The sequence below is a fragment of the Salvelinus namaycush genome, chromosome 19 (genome assembly GCF_016432855.1).
Source record: "Salvelinus namaycush isolate Seneca chromosome 19, SaNama_1.0, whole genome shotgun sequence".
NCBI classification, from domain to species: domain Eukaryota; kingdom Metazoa; phylum Chordata; class Actinopteri; order Salmoniformes; family Salmonidae; genus Salvelinus; species Salvelinus namaycush.
Genome location: NC_052325.1, coordinates 1,917,778 through 1,944,054, shown reverse-complemented (window position 1 = coordinate 1,944,054; position 26,277 = coordinate 1,917,778). Strand labels below are relative to the sequence as shown.

Genomic DNA, 26,277 nt, shown 5'->3' with positions numbered 1-26,277 from the left:
TCTCTCTCTGTCTCTCTGTCTCTCTGTCTCTCTCTCTCTCTCTCTCTATGTCTCTCTCTGTCTCTCTGTCTCTCTCTCTGTCTCTCTCTCTCTCTCTCTCTCTCTCTCTCTCTCTCTCTCTCTCTCTCTCTCTCTCTCTCTCTCTCTCTCTCTCTCTCTTTAAGGAGAGTTCAGAGAGATAACAGCGGGTCCATAACTCTGTATTTGACAGAAGTTATGTACAGGCGAGTTGTTGAGTGTGTAATTCAATGACAGCTGAATCAATAGAAGGATCTGAGGGGACAAGGAGTGCAGCTCCAGTCTGCTGACACTGAGACACAGATCGCCTCCCAATGGGCACCCATATTCCCTATATAGTGCACTGCTTTTGACCAAGGCCTGGTCAAAAGCAGTGCACTGTAATCATGAATAGGATGCCGTTTGGGATTCAGTAACACCAGAGAATCTAAGGCACAGGAGAACTGCCAATGCAATTCAGAGCCATCTGGGGTTAGAGAGAAAAAACACTAGAGAGTTAACGGAGAGGCTTTGGGCTGTTATGTTGTTGCTGTTGTGGGATGTTAATAAGGTAAAGTACAATTACACTTAAGCATTTGAGGAAGTAGATATTCATGTATTTTTTAATTTTTTAACATGAACAGTGTCAGTCTGTTTTTAAAATGACAATAAATCAAATGCATTCTGACATTGTCTCAGTAGTTCAAGGTATGTTAAAGTCCCACTTAAACCCAGTCTAACTGTCACTAGTCACTAGTAAACACTCTAACACCAACACATTTTAGCTACACCAACCCAGAGAGAATGTTCACTAAAGGACAACATTATATACAGTAAATATATACAGTAAATATATACAGTAAATATATATATAAACAGTTCATGTCAGAAGTTAACATACACCTTAGCAAAATACATTTAAACTCAGTTATTCACAATTCCTGACATTTACTCCTAGTAAAAATTCCCTGTTTTAGGTCAGTTAGGATAGCCACTTTATTTTAAGAATGTGAAATGTCAGAATAATAGTAGAGAGAATGATTTATTTCAGCTTTTGTTATATTCATTACATTCCCAGTGGGTCAGAAGTTTACATACACTCAATTAGTACTTGGTAGCATTGCCTTTAAATTGTTTAACTTGGGTCAAATGTTTTGGGTAGCCTTCAACAAGCTTCCCACAATAAGTTGGTTGAATTTTTAGCCCATTCCTCCTGACAGAGCTGGTATAACTGAGTCAGGTTTGTAGGACTCCTTGATCGCACACACTTTTTCAGTTCTGCCCATATATTTTCTATAGAGTTGAGGTCAGGGCTTTGTGATGGCCTCTGCAATACCTTGACTTTGTTGTCCTTAAGCCATTTTGCCACGACTTTGGAAGTATGCTTGGGGTCATTGTCCATTTGGAAGACCCATTTGCGACCAAGCTTTAACATCCTGACTGATGTCTTGAGAAGTTGCTTCAATATATCCACATAATTTTCTTTCCTCATGGTGCCATCTATTTTGTGAAGTGCATCAGTCCCTCCTACAGCAAAGCACCCCCACAACATGATGCTGCCAACCCCGTGCTTCACAGTTGGGATGGTTTTCTTCGACTTGCAAGCCTCCCCCTTTTTCCTCCAAACATAATGATGGTCCTTATGGCCAAACAGTTCTATTTTTGTTTCATCAGACCAGAGGACATTTCTCCAAAAATAACAATCTTTGTCCCCATGTACAGTTGCAAACCGTAGTCTGGCTTTTTTATGGCAGGTTTGGAGCAGTGGCTTCTTCCTTGCTGAGTGGCCTTTCAGGTTATGTCGATATAGAACTCATTTTATTGTGGATATAGATACTTTTGTACCTATTTCCTCCAGCATTTTCACAAGGTCCTTTGCTGTTGTTCTGGGATTGATTTGCACTTTTCGCACCAAATACGTTCATCTCTAGGAGACAGAATGCATCTCCTTCCAGAGCGGTATGACGGCTGTGTGGTCCCATGGTGTTTATACTTGCGTACTATTGTTTGTACAGATACACGTGGTACCTTCAGGTGTTTGGAAATTGCTCCCAAGGATGAACCAGACTTGTTGAGGTCTACAATTTTTTTTATTTTCAATGATTTTCCCATGATGTCCAGCAAATAGGCACTGAGTTTCAAGGTAGGCCTTGAAATACATCCACAGGTACACATCCAACTGACTCAAATTATGTAAATTAGCCTACCAGAAGCTTCTCAAGCCATGACATAATTTTCTGGAATTTCCCAAGCTGTTTAAAGGCACAGTCAACTTAGTGTATGTAAACTTCTGACCCACTGGAATTGTGATACAGTGAATTATAAGTGAAATAATCTGTCTGTAAACAATTGTTGGAGAAATTACTTGTGTTATGCACAAAGTAGATGTCCTAACCGACTTGCCAAAACAATAGTTTGTCAACAAGAAATTTGTGGAGTGGTTGAAAAACGAGTTGTAATGACTCCAACCTTGTGTATGTAAACTTCCGACTTCAACTGTATATACAGTGCTTTTGGAAAGTATTTAAAGTAAGACTTTTCCACATTTTGTTACATTATAGCCTTATTCTATAATGGATTGGCTGTATGCTTAGGGTCGGTGTCTTGTTGGAAGGTGAACCTTCGCCCCAGTCTGAGGTCCTGTGCGCTCTGGAGCAGGTTTTCATCAAGGATCTCTCTGTACTTTGCTCTGTTCATCTTTCCCTAGATCCTGACCATTCTCCCAGTCCCTGCCACTGAAAAACATCCCCACAGCATGATGCTGCCTCCACCATGTTTCACCGTAGGGATGGTGCCAGGTTTCCTCTAGACATGATGCTTGGCATTCAGGCCAAGGAGTTCAATCATGCTTTCATCAGACCAGAGAATCTTGTTTCTTATGGTCTTAGATTCTTTAGGTGCCTTTTGGCAAACTCCAAGCGGGCTCCAGTAAAAGGTTAATACGTGGTACAGGACTGATTCCCAAACAAATTAAAGCCTTTAAAGTTTTTAGCCCCTAATACAGCTGCTGTTCCTGCATTCGAGAACCAGAGAGACCTTGCTGCCGTTATATAATAACGGTTGTGAAATCACCCCGGGACCCGTCTTCTTCTGGTAATAAAAATCTCGCTCTCAAAAAAAGGGAAATGTTAATTAAGCTTTAATTTAGCAGCCAGCTAGCGACTTGACACAGTGGCGGTGTGATATTGTTGCTGCTGGAGCTCTATTGCATCACATTGTGTTTCTCCTATCCCCCTGAGCTGACCTTGGAGGAAAACAAAAAAACAACAACAAAACAAACAGAAAGGGGAAAGGCTAAAAATGTAGCAATATCGTCCCATAGCAATATCCAACGTCTTGACAAGTCAGGTCCTATAAATAGCCATAACAAACAGAAAAACAAAAACCAGATGAAAAAAATAAAACTATCGATCTCCTTGTTCTTATTACAGTGACAAGTCACAACCGATACAACGGGATCAAACGTTGGATTCATGATGAACAAATAGATGACCAACAGATACACGTAGGTAGATGTGGGTTTAATCAGCAAGACCTCTGGACATATGAAGTACATGAACCATGTTTGTGGAGATCTTGAGAGCTTTAGACAGGATTTTAGTTTGTGACTGGCTCTGTTTGTCTATTCAAGTATTTGTTTATCCTCCTGTTTTATTCAAAAGCTGGAGAACCAGTGCTGTACATACGTGGGTGTTTGGAAGGGACACTGTCCAAGAGTCTGGAGGCAACATGTGCTCCATGAAGTATAAGAGACTGGCAGCGCCGGCTTAGACAATTTACAATGTTTTGTATTTTATATAACCAGGGGAAAATGTTGAATTTTTTTTGTATTTTACGTAACAATGGGGAAAAAAATGTTATATAACCAGGGTAAAATGTTTCATTTGTTTGTATCTTATGTAACCAGGTGGAAATGTAAATTGTTTTGTATTTTATGTAACCAGGGGAACATGTATTTTATGTAACCAGGTAAAAATGTAAATGAAAAGATTATACAGTATTCACCAAATGTAAATATGTATTTTTATGCATTTTTTCTTTCATAGGATATCACCTAATGACCAAACAAAAAATGTGTTGTCACTGACTGAGGTACTTTTAATATGAATAAAATGGGCCCCTTTTATTGTGGCTCCTAGCAGTAGGTGTGTGTTTGTGTCTGTGTTTGTGTGTGTGTGGTTGTGTGTGTGTGTGTGTGTGTGTGTGTGTGTGTGTGTGTGTGTGTGTGTGTGTGTGTGTGTGTGTGTGTGTGTGTGTGTGTGTGTGTGTGTGTGTGTGTGTGTGTGTGTGTGTGTGTGTGTGTGTGTGTGTGTGTGTGTGTGTGCGATCAACAGGAAGGACATGTTGTGTTTTTGCCTGGTGGGTAGAGAGGCGTAGAGATACACAGCGGTGGGAGTTCAAGAGTATCCGGTCCAAGACCTTGGGAGGCACTGAGGCAATATCGACACGGGGAGATGAGTCACCTCACAAACTGAGACTAACACCAGAGAGACAGAGAGGGAATGGGGGGAGTGGAGGAAGGGGACAGGAAGGTAGAGACCCAGCTAACAACAAACATTCCCACAACTTTAGAAAACGTTCCCTGAAGAGTCACATTAGGTCATTAACTAACGTTTTCATGGAAATGTTCCCGTGATGTGCATGGAATTGTTTCTAAGAGACCGTTCCCTTAATGTCAAATAACAGTTACCCGGGAAACGTGGTTATTACAATGTTCTCAGAAATTAAGATTATTTTCTAGACACGATTCATGGAAACGTTTGCAAGAACATTCATGTGTCCAGTTTTCTGTGGCTTGGGAATATTCCAGCAACATCTCCCCTAACATACACAGAACACCGTTGCCATGTTCTCAGAACATAAGATATCAATGTTCTAGACACGTTTCATGGCAACGTTGTCAGAACATGTATTTATGTCATTATTGGCATTATTTAATGACGTTAACATATTTTGCTAAGAATGTGAGAGTAGGGTGATTCCCCTCGCCGGTCTCAAACCCAGGCCACACAAGACAGACACCCTTAGCACTGGGATATCTCTAGGGAATGTGCTTATTGGGCCAGTATAGTATAGTTAAGCCCTGTCCCTGTCCTTTAGGCAGTTGTGTAAAGTAAATCTGAAACGACTTGATAGGGGAAAAAAGGGTGAATGCACATTGAAGTAAATCTGAGCTCTGTTTTAAAGTACATGGTGATTCAGGAGTATCATTAAAACTGAAAAATATGCCACTCCATCATTATACAACTATACTGAAACTCCTAAAATTGCTGAATTAAGTCAATAAAATAAAATAAATAGTCCTATTATCTGATACATGACACGGACCTGGTGACACAAGAGGAGGATTGGTGTATCGTGAACCAGGAAGTTGTGAGTTCATATCCCAGGCTGTTGAATAATACTTGCTGTATAAATGAAAATGCACAATGTAATCATGTATTCTATGTGAAATATGTAAGATGCACAGTGTGAGTAACCCTCCCCTTGCCAATAGAAAAAACATAGCTGTGAATGGCTCAGTGGTGGACCAATCAGGGTCTTGATGGACTTGGCAACAGAAACTATTTATTTGGTAGAATGTTTCTTTGGGACCATCAGGCAACGTCCTGACAACTGATAAACAGAAATGTTCTTGCAACGTTCCCATGACTATAGCATCGTATGTTCTGTGTATTTATCTATTTTACCTTTATTTAACTAGACAAGTCAGTTAAGAATAAATTCTTATTTTCAATGACGGCCTAGGAACAGTGGGTTAACTGCCTTGTTCAGGGGGCAGAACAACAGATTATTACCTTGTCAGCTCGAGGATTCGATCTTGCAACCTTTGTTTGTATTTTATGTAACCAGGTGGAGATGTAAAATGTTTTGTATTTTATGTAACCAGGGGAACATTTATTTTATGTAACCAGGTAAAAAATGTAAATGAAAAGATTATACAGTATGTTTGGTTGGAGGTTGATGGAATATTCTCTTAACCCACAGTAGACTGGACACATTACCTGTCTTTTTGTCCCGTCCCATGAAACATGTATAGAACATTAATATGGTACATTCTGAGAACATGGTAACCACTATGTTCTGTTCTCCAAAATAGAATACCAAAATATGGTAAAAGGGTTCTCACAAGGTTTTTGTTAAAATAGATAGAATGTTTCCCGAATCGAAAACTGGACACTAAAACAGGTAAAATAAAAAATAAAAACATTCTCTCTCTCTATAATTGTTAGCTGGGGAGGGATGGAGTGAGGTAAGGAGGGTAAGAGAAAGGGAGAGAGTGAGAGAGAAAAGGGAGAGAGAGATTAGCTAGCCGGGTTAGCTAGGTGTGAATCAAAACCCTCCCCTCTCACTGAGAGACGGCTAAGGCTTAGCCATCCTCTGCTGCGTCGCAGCGAAAGGGAAGTATGGCAGCAAATTGCCACTGATATGTCTGAGGAAAGTCACCGTTTTAGCTCCACAATCATCCACAGTCTAATGCATCTGTGGCAGTAAGCTGTCATCACAGCGGTCAAACTATGGACTGTGGGTACAACTGAAAATGATCCCTTTGTGAAACTAAGTAACGAATAATTAAAGAGGGCCTATGCGCTCTATGGAAAACCCTGAACGCCGTGGAAGGTGTGTCTCATTAATTATTGATATTTCCCTTTTATACCAAGGCTATACTTTAGCACATTTGCCTCTAGAAATGTGTTAAACATCCACCGAAGGAGCTAGCAAGTTTACTATATAGCTTCAGTACAATCTCCACCCGGCACAGTACAAAGCTACAGTACAATATCCACCTGGCATAGCCAGAAGAGGACTAGCCACACCTCATAACCTGGTTCCTCTCTAGGTTTCTTCCTAGGTTTTGGCCTTTCTAGGGAGTTTTTCCTAGCCACCGTGCTTCTACACCTGCATTGCTTGCTGTTTGGGGTTTCAGGCTGGGTTTCTGTACAGCACTTTCAGATATCAGCTGATGTAAGAAGGGCTTTATAAATACATTTTATTTTATTTGATACAGGAGTTGCTGTGGTAACCTAACATACTTGGTAGTTTAGCTAACCAAACCACCAGTCCTAGCTTGAAATTATGAACATTGATTTCAACAATATTAATAATGTTTTCGATTCGACTTTTGCTTTCAAAAGCAGCTTAAATATCGAACACGTAAGCATTAACTATAGTCCTTGAATTCTACCGTGCAAATACACTGTCACGTTCTGACCTTAGTTCCTTTTTTATGTCTTTATTTTAGTTTGGTCAGGGCGTGAGTTGGGGTGGGCATTCTATGTGTTTCTATGTTTTGTTCTGTTCGTTATATTTCTATGTGTTTGGCCTAGTATGGTTCTCAATCAGAGGCAGGTGTCGATCGTTGTCTCTGATTGAGAATCATATTTAGGTAGCCTGTTTTTCATTGTGTTTTGTGGGTGGTTGTTTCCTGTGTTAGTGTTTGCACCATACGGGACTGTTTCGGTTATTTGTTTGTATTTTTGTTAAGTGTTCTGTTGATTTATTAAATATCTCATTATGGACACTTACCACGCTGCACATTGGTCTGATCCTTGCGACTCCTCCTCAGACGAGGACGAAATCCGTTACAGAACCACCCACCAAAAAAGGACCAAGCAGCGTGGTAACCAGGAGCAGGAGCATACACTGTGCATTATAGTGCAAAAAATGCACACTCTAGAATGCCCTTCAAGCCAATCAGAAACAAGTATTGAAAAATGCCATGGTATAAAATACTTTATAAACTGGGTGGTTCGAGCCCTAAATTCTGATTGGCTTACATCCATGCTATATTAGACCGTATACATGACAAAACATGTATTTTTACTGCTCTAATTACGTTGGTAACCAGTTTATAACAGCAATAAGGCACCTCGGAGGTTTGTGATATATGGCCAATATACCACGGCTAAGGACTGTTCATAAGCACGACGCAACGTGGAGTGCCTGAACACAGCCCTTAGCCGTGGTATATCTGCCATGTAACACAAACCCCCGAGGTGCCTGTTATTCCCCCTGTAAAGTAGGACTTTGTGATAACGCATTACTTTGACTTAACCTAACTATATTCTTTAAAAGCGGCAATCTGCGATTGCTACATCCATTTTTTTACTTTTAAATTAATTATATATATATATATATATATATATATATATATATATGTACCCACTGATTCTTGAAGAAAATATGAATTACGAATGAGCTTAGTTCAACTGTCGTACCCCATCAGACCCCAAAATATAATCCTGCTTCATCCTCCCGAGTGGTGCAGCGGTCTAAGCAAGAGTGGTCACTACAGTCCCTGGTTCGAATCCAGACTGTATCACATCCAGCTGTGTTTGGGAGTCAGGGTTTGGCCGTCATTGTAAATACGAATTTGTTCTTAACTGATTTGCCTAGTTCAATATAATAAATAAAAAAGTTAGGTTTGTAAGCAATGTAATTGAAAACCAACATTGTGTTTCCTCAAAACATGGGAGAACTGCAACTGTACAAGGTCAGTCCTTGTATCTGTAGCTCTGTCTATGAATTTGAAAGGGGTTTATTTCCCCAGCCTCATCTCTCAGCTGTTTACCAAATCAGTGGCGGGGTGACAGCTTCGTTATTGGTTGAATTGCAGATTGCCCTTTTAAATCACTCAATTAAAATAATACTTTATTTTTATTTTTTAAACATTTTTTTATTACATTCAAATAAACCGCATCTCAGTGTTTTGTTACTTGTTGTGTTTGTTGTTTTTTTGTGTGGATGTTAAACAACATCTCATTGCACAATAGGGACTGTGAAATGACACACACACACTATCACACACTATCACACACTATCTACACACACACATCGTTATTCTATTGTTTGTGTATCATTTCATTTTACATTTGTGTGGCTGTTATTGTCTATCAGTGTATCAGTGTTTTGTTACTTGTGGTGTTTTTGTGTGAATCCCAGAAGGATTTGCTGCTGCTGCTTCAGCAAAACCTAACCTAACCAATAATACTGGAAAGCACTGTAGAAGCCTGGAGGTGACAGCGGCCATTTTAGTGACAGCTCTAGACCTCTGAAGGTCATTTGTACTGGTGAAACAGCATGTGGGGTGTTTGACAAGCCTTGCTTGCAGGAGATTTAATGCATCTCATTGTAAAATAGACTGACTAAATTTAAACCACATATCACCCATCACTTTTTTTTTTGTCGTTGTTGTAATCTCTCTCACAAACTCTTTAGATGAAATATTCAACAGCACTTTATCTCCAAGACAAATCTCCTCCACATTGCATTTTCTCTCTGTCTTACAACCTCCGCAAACAACTATGCCGTCAATGCCTTTCTCTCCGACTGCATGTTATCAGCAAGTCAACTTTACACAGATGTTGTATTCATTATAGTGTACTGCAGAGTGTCAAACAAAGACTCACACATCCGAAACAAAAAAAGAGAATCGAGGGAATATTTTTTAGATATATATTTTTTTTATTTAATTTATTTTGACCTCAACATCATTCTGTTGACAAAACGTAAGTAAAAACATAGTTGTATCTAAATAATGATGATAAAACATAAAAGGGGGGGGGGGGGGGGGGGGTAAATTGCACTATAAAATCAGAATTGTATTTTACAATAAATCCTGCAAGTGGATTATAAATATGGCTAATTTACAACATGTACAACTTTTTGTTTTACAAGCAAGTGGAATTAGTAGCAGAACGGTAAAACAGTTTTTCATCCCAGCATCAGTGTATATCTACTGTATTACAATTACATGGAGAAGGCCTATGGGGAAGCATTGCAACCACTTGGTAAGCAGATTTAGGTACAGAATCAAATCAGGGCTACGTGATTATAAAGACACTGTCACTTTTTATCTAATGTATAAAATCTAACTCATAAGACATGTAACCCTACCTTGTCCATATTAGGACAGCCACAGCTCAGACCCATTCTTTCAATGCATAATCTACTTGCCAAAGTTTTTTGGGGGGAGGAAGGGGCTGTGTCCGAAACTACGGAGGAATGCTGTACAATAGAGTGTTACGTGAATGAATTGTCATCCTTTAGGAAACAAAATGAATGTAGAGTGAAACTCTTCCACACGTACCGTTGCACAAAAAAAAAAAAAACTTTCTGTGCTTCTGTTCATGTTTAATTGAACAAGTATTGCATGTAATGCCCTAAAGGTAGACTATTGAAGCACATCACTAGCAAAAATACAGTCGAGAGAACACTCTAATAATTAATCTGCCTCAGACCGGTTTTTAATATGCACACGTCCTAATTCTGTAGTTATGCTTGATTGTCACTCTAAAGGAAATATTTCAGGATAATATTGTATGAATGAAAATCACTTATCACTCTGAATAGGCTACTACAAAAACCTTTCCATTGTTGAAGCAGGTTTGGAATGTTACGTGAAGAAAATACTACTTTATGTACTAGATGAAATTGACAGTAACTTTGTTGTTGTTGTTGCTTTCACCCCCATTTGAAATAATATTTGTAAGTAAAACAACAACAAAAAAACGATTGAAAGCTATACTTCCTGAAGGTGGCATGTTAGGTGATGACGTCATCAAAACATGTGCAGCAATGAGATAAAAGTGGGATGTGATGTCATCAAAACATGGACTGTAGTGGGATGACAGTGGGATGTGATGTCATCAAAACATGGACTGTAGTGGGATGACAGTGGGATGTGATGTCATCAAAACATGGGCTGTAGTGGGATGACAGTGGGATGTGATGTCATCAAAACATGGGCTGTAGTGGGATGACAGTGGGATGTGATGTCATCAAAACATGGACCGTATACGGATGACAGTGGGATGTGATATCATCAAAACATGGACCGTATACGGATGACAGTGGGTTGTGATGTCATAAAAACATGGGCTGTAGAGGGATGACAGTGGGATGTGGGTGTGGCTGCATCATGGAGGGGAACATGGCTGGACGGGGCATGGCGTGGAATGTCACCGCCATTGGGTGGTGGTGTAAACTGGGCGGGGCCATTACCGAGAGCTGCGGTGGTGAGGTCACAAAGGGAGGAGGGTAGGGGCCAGAGGGACACATTTCTGCCCCCATAGGCAGGCTGCTGACAGGGACCGGAAGAACATGGGGTAAGAGAGTTGGTTGAGGGTGCTGAGGGAGGAATGCTGCACGGTGGTGATGTTGGTGGTGGAGGATGGTGTGTCGGATAGTGATGGACCTGGTTGGCATGGAGGACATGGGGGATGGAGACAGGTGGACGGGGTGGAGCATGGGAGGACAGGAAGGGGACACCGCGACAGGAGACCCAGACAGAACTTGCTTCATCTTTCCAGGGAACACCTGATGTTGCTGATGGTGGTGGAGGACGTGCCTGTGGGTTTGGATCTGAACGAGACAGTGATGTTTCTCCATACCGTCAGACGGGTGCTGCGGATGGAAACACGGTGGTCTGTGATTGTGGTAGGGGCTAGCTGTAACGGTAGTACCTCCAGGTCTCAGGCTCTCCATGAACCCTCTCTCGTCCTGAACCCTAACCCCAGGATGAAACCTCTGAATCTGGGTAGGCTGGGGGCTGTGGCACTCCTGGTGGGTGGGGTGGCTCCGGGGACTGTGCTGACATGACTTGTCCAGACTCGTCTTCTGTCTGTGAAGCATCTGTGGGATGGACAGGGGGATGATCTCTCTCACACCCAGTGGACTGACCTGGGCAGCCACTGCCACCGTTTGCCTTCTAATACAATCTTGTCCTATGTTACCCATTCCTATACGATGTACCATGATCGGGAGAGAAACAGTGGAAGAGTTTGGGAAGCAAATAGTGCTGTTTTTGTTTTCATTAGTAATACCAATTATTTCTGGGGGATTTGGGGGATCTCTTACAGGCCCAGGCCCAGGTTGAGAGGGAGAGAAGGAACATTCGACTTTCATGCTGGGAACATTGTTCTGAATCTGGAGCTGAGGAGAGCCTCCCATTGACTTACTGTTGTGCTCTACAGCTGGCTGACTCAGGGCACTACAGCTGGCAAATGTACCTTTTACCACAAGGTATTCCACAGCTGTATTCACTAGATTCTCACTCTGGACGTTCAGCTTACATCTGTCAACAGACAGTACATCCAGACGAGGTTCAGCCATGTGAACATTGTGACATACAGGAGGTTCTGAGATGAGAACATTGTGACATACAGGAGGTTCTGAGATGTGAACATTGTGACCTAGAGGAAGGTCTGAGATGTGAACATTGTGACATACAGGAGGTTCTGAGATGTGAACATTGTGACATACAGGAGGTTCTGAGATGTGAACATTGTGACCAACAGGAAGGTCTGAGATGTGAACATTGTGACCAACAGGAAGGTCTGAGATGTGAACATTGCGACCTACAGGAGGTTCTGAGATGTGAACATTGTGACCTACAGGAGGGTCTGAGATGTGAACATTGTGACCTACAGGAGGGTCTGAGATGTGAACATTGTGACCTACAGGAGGTTCTGAGATGTGAACATTGTGACCTACAGGAGGTTCTGAGATGTGAACATTGTGACCTACAGGAGGTTCTGAGATGTGAACATTGTGACCTACAGGAGGTTCTGAGATGTGAGGAGCATAATTGGCCCCTCTCTGTCTCTTCCTCTGTCTCCCCTCCCCACCACAGGAAACACAGGCAGACCAAGCAGACCCCTCCTCACCCATTGAACCATCTGGCCCATTGGACTCTTCCACAGTTGACTGACACTGGGTACATAGGACTGGCCCATTGGGCTCTACCACAGTTGACTGACACTGGGTACATAGGACTGGCCCATTGGGCTCTACCACAGTTGACTGACACTGGGTACATAGGACTGGCCCATTGGACTCTTCCACAGTTGACTGACACTGGGTACATAGGACTGGCCCATTGGGCTCTACCACAGTTGACTGACACTGGGTACATAGGACTGGCCCATTGGGCTCTACCACAGTTGACTGACACTGGGTACATAGGACTGGCCCATTGGGCTCTACCATTACAGCTGGCTGACACTGACTGCATGGACCCTGGAGGTCAAGGCTCTGCTCATCATCAGCCAGAGACATTGATGCTGTCCGTTTCCTTTTCAGGGCCCTGCTCTCACACAAGTCTTCACCAAGCCTCTCGGGCGAATGGGCCATGCTTAGTTTTTGGGTAACGGTGACTAAGCTCTCTGGTGCCGTGACTGTCATCCCTCTGCTTGGGTTTTGTCTAACAACCCCAGGAGGTTTCTCAGGGCAAGGGGTGTCGTTGTGACTCTGTGAGCTCTCTGAGCCATGCCCTGCAGTGTTTCTCTGTTCTGTTGATGAATGGACCGGGTCTCTCCTGACGCTCCTCCCCAACACCTTTTCATCCGAGAGGCTGAGGCTGCCCGCTGAGCCGTTTACTCTGCCTGCTGTTTCCTGTCTTCTTCTCTCCTCCTCCCTCTCCCTTTCCACAACACGCTCCCTCTCCCTTTCCACTACACGCTTCCTCTCCCTCTCCCTCTCTCTCTCCCTCTCTCTCTCCTTCTCCCTCTCCCCCTCTCTCTCCCTCTCTCTCTCCCTCTCCCCCTCTCTCTCTCTCTCACTCTCTCTCTCTCTCTCCCTCTCTCTCTCTCTCTCCCTCTCCCTGTCCTCGGCGGCAAAGGGGACAGCGCAGCCACTGTCCTCAGCCGATTGCTTTGACTTCTCTAATGGCTGCACTCGCTGTGAAGTGGGGACTCTAAATTGGCTATCAAGTCCTTCCCAACACTCAGACCGTCTCTGAAATGTGTTGCATTTCTCTGCATTGCTCTCCAACCCTCCATCCGTCGCCCTCTCTCTGTGGTGCTCCTCTTCTTCCTCATCCCCTCCTCCTCTCATCCCCCTCCTCCTCCCCTTCTTCTTGTGGCTCCTGTAATGGCGCCTGTCTCTGGATTTCCATTTCTCGCCACCTGCTGCTCTCTTCTCAGATTGAGTCCTACCTTTTGAGTGCCTACTATATCCCCCACAGCTGTGTCTCTTAAGTCGCAAGCTGCATCTTTCTGTGTCTGTGTCACTCGTGTGGTGCTCACATATGAGACAATCCTTCCTCTCCACTGCTTCCCTGCCGTCTCTGATAGGGCTATGATGGTTTGGCCAAGAGCAGGCCTTGTTGTGCTTGTTGTCAACATCTGTTGGTTCCTCAGCGCAGACAGAGGTTGAGCTGATACACAAAGCCACAGATAACTTACTCTGACTGTCATCAACACTAACCTTCGCCCTGCTCTGCCATTGATGCGAGGCCCTAAAGTCAAAATGGAGGGGGTTGCAGCTGTAGGAGAGACAGGGCTCTGTCCTGGTGAAGGTCAACATCTCTGTAGGCCACTGGAGAACAGTGTTTCCATCTCTGCTGAGCACAGAGAAGAACGGCTGGCTGGGCTTGGTGAAAGGACAAGACAGGTTCTTCACCACCACCGTAATGTCTTCTCCTTTCTGTTCCTCTCTCACAGTCCCAGGACACTGAGAGGACTGAGAGGAGGAGGAGCCGTTCTCAGGGGGACCATCAGAACCGGAGACGACCTCAGAAGAGAAACTGCTAATGGAGGAGTCCTCTTCCCCACAGACACTCTCCTCTATTTTATGAGCTTGTTGGTGTTTGCTTGTTTCCGGCTCGGCCTCTGTTGGGCTGTTTCTCTGAGTTTCCTCAGAGTTCTGTCTATCTAGTACTGTGTCTGGGTCGTCTGGGGATGCAGGTAATTGGGAGACGGAGGACACATAAGGTCTGGCCATATCCTCAGAGTTAACTAGCACAGAACACAAATGTGAGGCCTGTGGTGGCATCGGGATGTCAGACCTGGCTAGTGCATCTGATGACCTCTGGCTCCACTCACTAAAACTAACACTGTTTGGGCTGAGATCACCAGGCTGAGTGCCAATAGCCTCCACAGTCCCGTGACCTAGTCCCTTTTCCTGTGCAGTAGGAGAGTCCAGAATGTTCAACTCAACAAAGGGCATTCTGAGCTTCTGTCTTCTGACACATTCTTTGGAACCCTCCTCTGTGTTGTCACAGAACACGGCGGCCGAAGATTTCAGCTTCACGGATGCTTTCTTTGGGAAGGAGAATGAGAATGCTATTTTGTGCCTGTTGTAATTCTGTTTCTTGGCCTTTCCCGTGTAAGGCCAGTATAGTGTTTTCTGGGTCTTGCTGTTGGTGGCCAGGCCAGTGCTGGTGCTGGTGTGGTTGTGGGTTCCTGTCTCCAGAACTGTGGAGTTGTTGGACTCCTCTGAAGGTCCATCGGTACAGCTGTCTCTGAAACTGCCCTCCACTGCCACCGTAGTGGACTTGAACTTGGGGCCACTGCCTGGAGCGCTGAAACATAGAAAAATAAACATTTGAATGAATATTTGCAAGTCCATATTCATTTGTGCATGGCATTCAATTGTTATGGGCCAATCACTTCATGATATCAATGCTCATGATTCATGTATCTAAAGCAAGGACTCATCCCTAGACATCTGAATTTCCCCATTACATCAAAACGATATATAGTGTATAAAAAGATCATTATAATCAGTTTACAATCAGAACTGGAGATATTTTCTGACTCCAACGTCACATGTTAAGAGTCAAGATCCTCCTATACATTATCGGTGACAGATCACACTTCAACCAATAATCTGTGATGAATCATATCCTGGAATGTTCCGGGACATATGTACCCACCAATGGATCTCTCTGCGTTGTTCGGCAAGCTCATGTATCCTCCGGAGTGCTCTCTCCTGTTTCCGCTCATCCTTCCTGGTCTTAGAGGCCACGTTCCGGGCAAACTCTCTCTGCTTCAGCTCCTTCAGCCTCTGTGGAAGTCAGAACAGATTGTTAATATCTCTAAGGTTCCGTACCTAAAGGCACCCTATCCCCTCTATAGTGGAATCGTTTTAGCCAGGACCAAGTAGTGCACTATATCACAAAGGCTTACGTAAATGGACCTGTTAATATCTCACCAAACAATCTACATCTAATCTAGCACTATGTAAGGGGGTGTCTAAAAGGATGCATCTATTTGAAATATCTCTACGTGTCGAGAGGATCAAACGTTTCAAGTGCCACTGACAACCTGAAATGTCACCTAAAACCCTCACAAACATTTACAGATGCACAATTGAGAGCATCCTGTGGTGCTGTATCACCGCCTGGTACGGCAACTGCACCGTCCGCAACTACAAGGCTCTTCACAGGGTGGTGCGGTCAGCCCAACGCATCACCGGGGTGCACACTGCCTGCCCTCCAGGACGTCTACAGCACCCGGTGTCACAGGATGGACAAAAATATCATTAAGGCCCTCAGCCACTCGAGTCATGGTCGGTTCACCCCGCTACAATCCGGATGGCAGAGACCGTACAGGTGCATCAAAGCTGAGACTGAGAGACTGATAATCAGCTCCTATCTACAGGCCATCTGTCTGTTAAACAGTCATCACTAGCCAGCCTCCACCCAGTACCAGGTCCTGAACTTAGTCACTTCGTCACGTCTTTTGCAGCCCAAATAAATGCTTCACAGAGTTCAAGTGACAGACCCAACTCAACATCAACTGTTCAGAAGAAACTATGTGAATCAGGCCTTCAAATTGCTGCAAAGAAACCACTACTAAAGGACACCAATAATAAGAAGAGACTTGCTTGTGCCAAGAAACACAATCAATGGACATTAGACCGGTGGAAATGTGTCCTTTGGTCTGATGAGTCCAAGTTTGAGATTTTTGGTTCCAACCACGGTGTCTTTGTGAGACGCAGAGTAGGTGAAAGGATGCATGTGTGGTTCCCACTGTGGTGCATGGAGGAGGAGGTGTGATGGTGTGGGGTTGCTTTGCTGGTGACACTGTCAGTGATTTTCTTTGAAATTCAAGGCACACTTAACCAGCATGGCTACCACAGCATTCTGCAGTGATACGCCATCCCATATGGTTTGCGCTTAGTGGGACTATCATTTGTTTTTCAACAGGACAATGACCCAACACACCTCCAGGCTGTGTAATGGCTATTTGACCAATAAGGAGAGTGATGGTGCTGCATCAGATGACCTGGACTCTACAATCACCCAACCTCAACCCAATTGAGATGGTTTTTGATGAGTTGGACTGCAGATTGAAGGAAAAGCAGCCAACAAGTGCTCAGCATATGTGGGAACTCCTTCAAGATTGTTGGAAAATCATTCCAGGTGAAGCTGGTTGAGAGAATGCCAAGAGTGTGCAAAGCATTCATCAGGGCAAAGGGTGGCTACTTTGAAGAATCTAAAATCTAAACTATATTTAGATTTGTTTAACACTTTTTTGGTTACTACATGATTCCATATGTGTTATTTCATAGTGTTGACTAAATCTGTGTACACAACCAATAAACTATGAGTAAATCTCTAAATCTGTGTACACAACCAATAAACTATGAGTAAATCTCTAAATCTGTGTACACAACCAATAAACTATGAGTAAATCTCTAAATCTGTGTACACAACCAATAAACTATGAGTAAATCTCTAAATCTGTGTACACAACCAATAAACTATGAGTAAATCTCTAAATCTGTGTGCACAAACCAATAAACTATGAGTAAATCTCTAAATCTGTGTACACAAACCAATAAACTATGAGTAAATCTCTAAATCTGTATACACAAACCAATAAACTATGAGTAAATCTCTAAATCTGTGTACACAAACCAATAAACTATGAGTAAATCTCTAAATCTGTGTAGGGACACTAATTTGTGACTCCTCTCCGTAACGTCTAAGTGACAAAGCTGCTTGAATAATAATCCTCAGACAGAGAGGCTTCTTTCTCATTTTACATTCTAGTCATTTAGCAGACGCTCTCATGCAGAGCGATTTACAGTGTTTTCAAACCTTTTCAGTTTCAGCTCTACAACTCAATGTATTTTTAACAGACTGTATGTGTATCTGTCTTGGTATGTATTCAACAGTATAATGCACTAGCAGTACAGATTAAAATACTTCTTCAGAACTATGGGAGGTAATAAAGGTGTTTTGCTGTTAAACTTCATCAAAAATATTTTTTCGCACAAATGAAAACTGGCTTCAGATAATGCAGCTCCATGAAATTGTTTTCAGATTAACTTCTCAGATTAAACTCTGTGATTTTAATTTTAATTTTGCTTCCACGTCAACAGGGATTTGCGTTTCTGAGGGCCGGGAGGGGGAGAGATAGAAAAAAGTATTTTCCTATAGCTAATCTCACAGTGGGTTGATTAATAATAAGTGAAAGTGGATAGTTACCTATTGGAAATTATAATTATTGAATAGATTTATCCACAAACAAATGAACAAACACTGTATATTTTAGTAGGTTAGCAAATTATTAAATGTTACCTAAACATTGCATTCCTTAAGTAGTTTTAACCCTGCCATCCAGAACCTCTACAATACCTGAGAAGAAAAAATTCAGACCCCTTGACTTTTTCAAGATTTTGCTACATTACAGCCTTATTCTAAAATGGATTAAACAGTTTTTTCCCCCTCATAAATCTACACACAATACCCTATATTGACAAAGCAAAACCAGGTTATAGAAATGTTTAATACTTTATTAGAAATTTAAAAAATAAAATAATACTCAGTATTTTGTTGAAGAACATTTGGCAGCGATTACAGCATCAAGTCTTCTTGGATATGACGCTACAAGCTTGGCACACCTGTATATAGGGAGTTTCTCCCTTTCTTCTCTGCAGATCCTCTCAAGCGCATGGCTCTCCAGAGGGCGCAACGCACCACCGGGGGCAAACTACCTGCCCTCCAGGACACTTACACCACTTGATGTCACAGGAAGGCCAAAAAGATCATCAATGACTACAACCACCCGAGCCACTGTCTGTTCACCCTGTTATCATCCAGAAGGCGAGGTCAGGACAGGTGCATCAAAGCAGGGACCAAGAGAGACTGAAAAACAGCTTCTATCTCAAGGCAAGGCCATCAGACTGTTTAACAGCCATCACTAACACAGAGAGGCTGCTTCATACGTACAGACTCAAATCATTGGCCACTTTAATAAATTGATCACTAGTCACTTTAAATAATGCCACTTTAATAATGTTTACATATCTTACATTACTCATCTCATATGTGTATACTGTATTTTATACCATCTATTGCACCTTGCCTATTCCGCTCGGTCATCGTTCACCACCCCCCAAAAAAACACATTATATTGGTCACATACACATCGTTAGCAGATGTTAATACGAGTGTAGCGAAATGCTTGTGCTTCTAGTTCCGACAGTGCAGTAATATCTAACAAATAATCTAACAATTCTACAACAACTACCTAATAGGCGGGGATACCAGGCGGGGATACAACTCGACAGGATGCTCTCAATTGTGCTTCTGTAAAAGTTTGTGAGGGTTTTAGGTGACAAGCCACATTTCTTCAGCCTCCTGAGGTTGAAGAGGCGCTGTTCCGCCTTCTTCACCACAATGTCTGTGAGGGTGGACCATTTCAGTTTGTCCGTCATGTTTACGCCGAGGAACTTAAAACTTTCCGCCTTCTCCAATGCTGTCCTATCGATGTGCATAGGGGGGGTGCTCCCTCTGCTGTTTCTGGAAGTCCACGATCATCTCCTTCGTTTTGTTGACGTTGAGTGAGAGGTTGTTTTCCTGACACCACACTCCGAGTGCCCTCACCTCCTCCCTGTAGGCTGTCTCGTCGTTGTTGGTAATCAAGCCTACCACTGTAGTGTCGTCTGCAAACTTGATGATTGAGTTGGAGGCGTGCATGGCCACGCAGTCATGGGTGAACAGGGAGTACAGGACGGGGCTGAGCACGCACCAGCGAAGTGGAGATGTTGTTTCCTACTTTCACCACCTGGGGGCATCCGGTCAGGACGTTAAGGACTCAATTGCACAGGGCGGGGTTGAGACCCAGGGCCTCAAGCTTCATGATGAGCTTGGAGGATACTATGGCTTACATAGGTATACCTCTTGTCCAGATGGGATAGGGCAGTGTGCAGTGTGAGGCGATTGCATCATCTGTGGACCTATTGGGGCGGTATGCAAATTGTGTAGGTCTAGGGTGACAGGTAAGATGGAGGTGATATGATCCTTGACTAGTCTCTCAAAGCACTTAATGATGACAGAAGTGAGTGCTACGGGGTAGCGGTAGTGGTAGTGGTAGTGGTAGTGTTGGTGTTGGTGGTGGTGGTGTTGGTCATGGTAGTGGTGGTGGGGGTGGTGGTTGTGATAGAGGTGGTGGTGGTCATGGTAGTGGTGGTGGGGGTGGTGGTGTCGCATTCCACTTCGCTCCACAGGTAGTATTACATTTCATTTCATTTCATTACAGTACAACGGTTTGATTTGTTTGATCTTAGCTAGCTACATAGCCGTCTTTGTATCAAAGATAATTGTGTAGTTTAGAGTAATTATTGAGGTTCGCTAGCCAGCTATTTTCGTCCTTCTAACGTAACGTAGTCAACACTGCTAGCTAGCCAGCTAGCCAGCTAGCCACCGAATAGCAGCACTGTAGAAACTATTACATTACAACGGAACGACTTGATTAGTGTAGTGTTAGCTAGCTACATAGTTGTCTTTGCTGTCTTTGTATCTAAGATAATTGTGTAGTTTAGAGTAATTATCGGTTAGCTAGCCAGCTATTTTCGTCCGCCGCGCTGCCGTTCTCCTACCTAGTCAACACTGCTAGCTAACACTGCTAGCTAGCCAACTTCTACCGAATAGCAGCACTGTAGAAACTATTACATTACAACGGAACGACTTGATTAGCGTAGTGTTAGCTAGCTACATAGTTGTCTTTGCTGTCTTTGTATCCAAGATAATTGTGTAGTTTAGAGTAATTGTCGAGGTTACCTAGCCAGTTAGAGGTTACCTAGCCAGCTACACTTTCAAACAAAGTCAACAACGCAGCCACTGCTAGCTAGCCTACTTCACCAGCCAGCAGTACTATATCATTTTAGTCAATAAGATTTTTTGCAACGTAAGCTTAACTTTCTGAACATTCGAGACGTGTAGTCCACTTGTCATTCCAATCTCCTTTGCATTAGCGTAGCCTCTTCTGTAGCCTGTCAACTATGTGTCTGTCTATCCCTCTTCTCTCCTCTCTGCACAGACCATACAAACGCTTCACACCGCGTGGCCGCTGCTACTCTAACCTGGTGGTCCCAGCGCGCACGACCCACGTGGAGTTCCAGGTCTCCGGCAGCCTCTGGAACTGCCGATCTGCGGCCAACAAGGCAGAGTTCATCTCAGCCTATGCTTCCCTCCAGTCCCTCGACTTCTTGGCACTGACGGAAACATGGATTACCACTGATAACACTGCTACTCCTACTGCTCTCTCCTCGTCTGCCCACGTGTTCTCGCACACCCCGAGAGCTTCTGGTCAGCGGGGTGGTGGCACTGGGATCCTCATCTCTCCCAAGTGGACATTCTCTCTTTCTCCCCTGACCCATCTGTCTATCGCCTCCTTTGAATTCCATGCTGTCACAGTTACCAGCCCTTTCAAGCTTAACATCCTTATCATTTATCGCCCTCCAGGTTCCCTTGGAGAGTTCATCAATGAGCTTGACGCCCTGATAAGTTCCTTTCCTGAGGATGGCTCACCTCTCACAGTTCTGGGTGACTTTAACCTCCCCACGTCTACCTTTGACTCATTCCTCTCTGCCTCCTTCTTTCCACTCCTCTCCTCTTTTGACCTCACCCTCTCACCTTCCCCCCCTACTCACAAGGCAGGCAATACGCTTGACCTCATCTTTACTAGATGCTGTTCTTCCACTAATCTCATTGCAACTCCCCTCCAAGTCTCCGACCACTACCTTGTATCCTTTTCCCTCTCGCTCTCATCCAACACTTCCCACACTGCCCCTACTTGGATGGTATCGCGCCGTCCCAACCTTCGCTCTCTCTCCCCCGCTACTCTCTCCTCTTCCATCCTATCATCTCTTCCCTCTGCTCAAACCTTCTCCAACCTATCTCCTGATTCTGCCTCCTCAACCCTCCTCTCCTCCCTTTCTGCATCCTTTGACTCTCTATGTCCCCTATCCTCCAGGCCGGCTCGGTCCTCCCCTCCTGCTCCGTGGCTCGACGACTCATTGCGAGCTCACAGAACAGGGCTCCGGGCAGCCGAGCGGAAATGGAGGAAAACTCGCCTCCCTGCGGACCTGGCATCCTTTCACTCCCTCCTCTCTACATTCTCCTCTTCTGTCTCTGCTGCTAAAGCCACTTTCTACCACTCTAAATTCCAAGCATCTGCCTCTAACCCTAGGAAGCTCTTTGCCACCTTCTCCTCCCTCCTGAATCCTCCTCCCCCTCCTCCCCCCTCCTCCCTCTCTGCGGATGACTTCGTCAACCATTTTGAAAAGAAGGTCGACGACATCCGATCCTCGTTTGCTAAGTCAAACGACACCGCTGGTTCTGCTCACACTGCCTGTTACGTTCCCCAGTTTCTGTGTTCTGTTTTGTATTTGAGTGTGTGTGTTTCAGGAGATGGCTTCCTGAAATACTCCCCAACCAGCTGATTGGTCGACCCCAGGCTAATTGGTGATTGGAGCTGACCCCGCCCCCTCGTCAAGAAGCAGCTGACTAATTAACATTGCCACCTGAAGATATAAAAACCAGTGTTCTGTTCAGTAGAGAGGAGATTGGAGAGAGAGGAGAGGAGATGAGATAAGGAGTAGAGATTTGGAGATTGAGAGAGAGAAAAATTAGATTGTGATATAGTGTTGGTTGTGTATCAGAAAGTGTGGTATGTACTGTTGTTGTTGGTAGCAGTTTTGCTATGTCCTGTGTTTGTGAGTGTTTGTGAAATCGTTAATAATTACTCTGTTTCATTTGTTCCCAGGGGAGAAGGAGAAGGCACTTTGGGAGTGCTTAGGCAAGAGGCCCGCGGGCATACATATACCCGTAGTATATTTACTGTCTAGGCACACTAGGTAAGACCTGGGCGGACCACCCCCTGTATTTTGGTTAGGGCACCAGGTGGTGCTAAGTTAGGTAAGTTAAGTGGGTAGGCAGGTTAGATAGGAGAGGGGGAACTTTAATATTTACTTTCTTTGCTTTGGTTCCGTCCAGCCCCTTTTCCCCATATTACCGTGTAAGAAAATAAATCTTAGTAAACGGTAAATTCTGTTTTTGTGTCATCCTTGCTCGCACCTACAGTCCATACCTCTTGCACTTCAGAGAGTTGAGTTGTAGCAGGGAGTTGCGTTCCCTCTTCTCAGAGGCGTGCGTAACATAATGGGGGCTCATCCGGGATTCCATTAAACCCACCGGACCCTGCTGCACTGAGCTCTCTGTGATTAGTGATTGAGGTGTGATGGTAGGTTGTGAATTTGGATGACTTGTTTAGTTTGTGTGTTCAGTAAATTGCTGTGTACAAGATGGCTGCCTCAGCCATCTCCAAGTTCATTGAAGCACCCTCTATTGACTGTTTGTTGAGGTTTCGAAAAGTAGACCTTTTAGTTATAGCTGACCATTATGGATTTGTTATCCCTGAGAAAGTCCTAAAGGCTGAGCTTTTGGTACTAGTCAGGGAGGGTTTAGTGAGAGAAAGAATTCTCTCATTGCAAGGAGAGGAGACGGGTAGACTTTCCGATGACAAGTCGGAGGACAGGGCGGAGGAAGGGGTTGCTCGTACCCCCTTTGCATTGCCTCGCTATGATCCTTTATCTTCTGCTTCAGGTCGTTCAGACGGGACCGCAAGGCTGAAGGTGAGGCTGGCCCGGTTAGAAATGCAGCAAAAAGATAAGGAGAGACAGATGCATTTTGAACTTGAACTTAGGAAAATGGAAATCGACAAGGAGGTGAGGATTCGACAACTGGAGCTAGATGCTGGCTCCAGTGCGACTCCACAAGCTGCTCATCATAAAACCCACTTCGATGTGAGTAAAAATAAAGCTTTAGTCCCACCATTCCGAGAGTCGGAAGTTGATTCCTATTTCTCTGCGTTTGAGCGTGTGGCCGCTGCGCTACATTGGCCACTTGAGGTTTGGCCGCTCCTGTTACAATGTAAATTGTCTGGGAAAGCCCAGGAAGTAGTAGCTGCTCTCTCGCTGGAAGACAGTTTACATTACGAAACAGTTAAAACTACCGTGTTGCGGGCGTATGAGTTGGTGCCTGAAGCTTATAGACAGCGCTTCAGGAACCACAAGAAACCCTCTCACCGTACTTTTGTTGAGTTTGCTAGGGACAAAGAGTCTCTGTTTAATCGATGGTGTTCAGCCAGCAAAGCTAACACATTTGCTGATATTCGGGAGTTGATGCTGTTGGAGGATTTTAAAAGCAACCTCCCTGATAGAATTGTAGTTCATTTAAATGAACAGAAAGTGGTGACTTTGGCCCAGGCAGCAGTGTTGGCAGATGAGTATGCTTTAACACACAAGACTGTCTTTGGTGCGCCTCGTTTTGAAGGTAGACTGATTACGTCATCAGTGCCTCATTCAGGTCGCTTTTCCTCTGACAAGCCTTTTCAAGAAATCCGTGAATGTTTTTACTGTCACCAAAAGGGTCACGTGATTGCGGACTGCCCAGTTTTGAAAAATAAACCGAAACAGTCCCAGTCACCGTCCCCAAAAAGGAAAAGTTTGGGTTTAGTCAAGTCTTTGGCTCGTCCGTTGGTCCGAGGTATTGATTCAGCATTTGAGAAACCGGATCCTGTCTATGATCCGTTTATCTCTACCGGTCGTGTTTCCTTAACTGGAGAACAAGCTGATCAAAAGCCCATTCAAATCTTACGAGACACCGGGGCGGCGCAGTCAGTAATCATTACTGATGCTTTACCCTGGTCTCCTGAAACGTATTGTGGCTCGCATGTTATATTACAGGGGATAGAGACAAAAACAGTACCTGTACCACTACACTGGGTCCACTTAGTGTCAGACTTGGTATCAGGATGTTTCCGTGTTGGTGTAGTGTCTACACTGCCAGTAAAAGGAGTCACATTGCTACTAGGGAATGATATTGCTGGTGGTAACGTTACTCCTGTGTTAGAGGTAGTAGACAACCCAGAAATCAGAACTACAGATGAGAAATTGGTTCAAGCATTTCCACATGTTTTTCCTGCTTGTGTGTTAACGAGGGCACAATCTCGCAAGATTGGAGATGTGATGGATTTGGCTAGTTCCATTTTTGAGAATGTTGACGTAGAAGACAATGCACCGAGTATTCCTTCTGCAAGGCCGACAGTTTTTACTCCTGAAAAAACTAAGGCAGGGGACTGCGAAATCGCGCCCCAATTACATGACATTCTTTTGTCTGTCACCCCTGAGAAGGTGATTGAATGTCAAAAAGGAGACGCCAGTCTTCGTAAGTGTTTTGCTTTGGTAATTTCCATTGAGGAAGCTAAAACTAAAGAGACTGCCTACTTTATGGAAGCAGGAGTTTTGATGCGTAAATGGGCAGCTCATGACACCGTTAATGACTGGAGTGAAGTGTGTCAAGTGGTTGTTCCTACACCGTTCCGACAGCAGGTGCTGTCACTCGCCCATGACCAGGCGTGGTCTGGACATTTGGGGATCACAAAGACTTATAACCGGGTCCTTCGTCATTTTTTCTGGCCAGGTTTGAAGTCTGACGTGGTCCAATTTTGTAAGACATGTCACGTATGTCAACTCACTGGGAAAGCGAATCAAACAGTTCCTAGAGCACCGCTCTACCCGATTCCTGTGGTGGGGGAACCGTTTGAAAGAGTGATAATTGATATGTGGGATCCAGTGCCTTGCCTGTAATGGTCTTCACGGACCATAATCCTTTAGTGTTCTTAAAGCAAATGTACAATCAGAACCTCCGCCTTATGCGGTGGGCTCTGATTGTACAAGGATATAATGTACAGATAGCCTATGTGAAGGGATCAACGAATGTGGTTGCTGACGCTCTATCACGGGTTTACTAACTGGGGAAGCGTTGGGTTTTGTTATTACAAACTGTATGTTTGCAATTTTTGTGGTGGGCGTGTTACGTTCCCCAGTTTCTGTGTTCTGTTTTGTATTTGAGTGTGTGTGTTTCAGGAGATGGCTTCCTGAAATACTCCCCAACCAGCTGATTGGTCGACCCCAGGCTAATTGGTGATTGGAGCTGACCCCGCCCCCTCGTCAAGAAGCAGCTGACTAATTAACATTGCCACCTGAAGATATAAAAACCAGTGTTCTGTTCAGTAGAGAGGAGATTGGAGAGAGAGGAGAGGAGAGGAGATGAGATAAGGAGAGATAAGGAGTAGAGATTTGGAGATTGAGAGAGAGAAAAATTAGATTGTGATATAGTGTTGGTTGTGTATCAGAAAGTGTGGTATGTACTGTTGTTGTTGGTAGCAGTTTTGCTATGTCCTGTGTTTGTGAGTGTTT

General features: G+C 44.0%; 1 protein-coding gene across 1 annotated transcript in view; it reads right to left on the bottom strand.

Moving 5' to 3' along the window:
• Positions 1-10,863: 10,863 nt before the first annotated feature.
• The window catches only part of LOC120064516 (zinc finger protein 804A-like), a 154,755-nt gene continuing 139,341 nt past the window's right edge, over positions 10,864-26,277 (bottom strand). Inside the window, exons 3-5 of the mRNA XM_039015133.1 lie at positions 15,656-15,786; positions 14,206-15,301; positions 10,864-11,631 (exon numbers count right to left, since the gene is read on the bottom strand). Coding sequence (XP_038871061.1) covers positions 10,864-11,631; positions 14,206-15,301; positions 15,656-15,786 — 1,995 coding nt within the window. The remainder of the gene's footprint in view (positions 11,632-14,205; positions 15,302-15,655; positions 15,787-26,277) is intronic.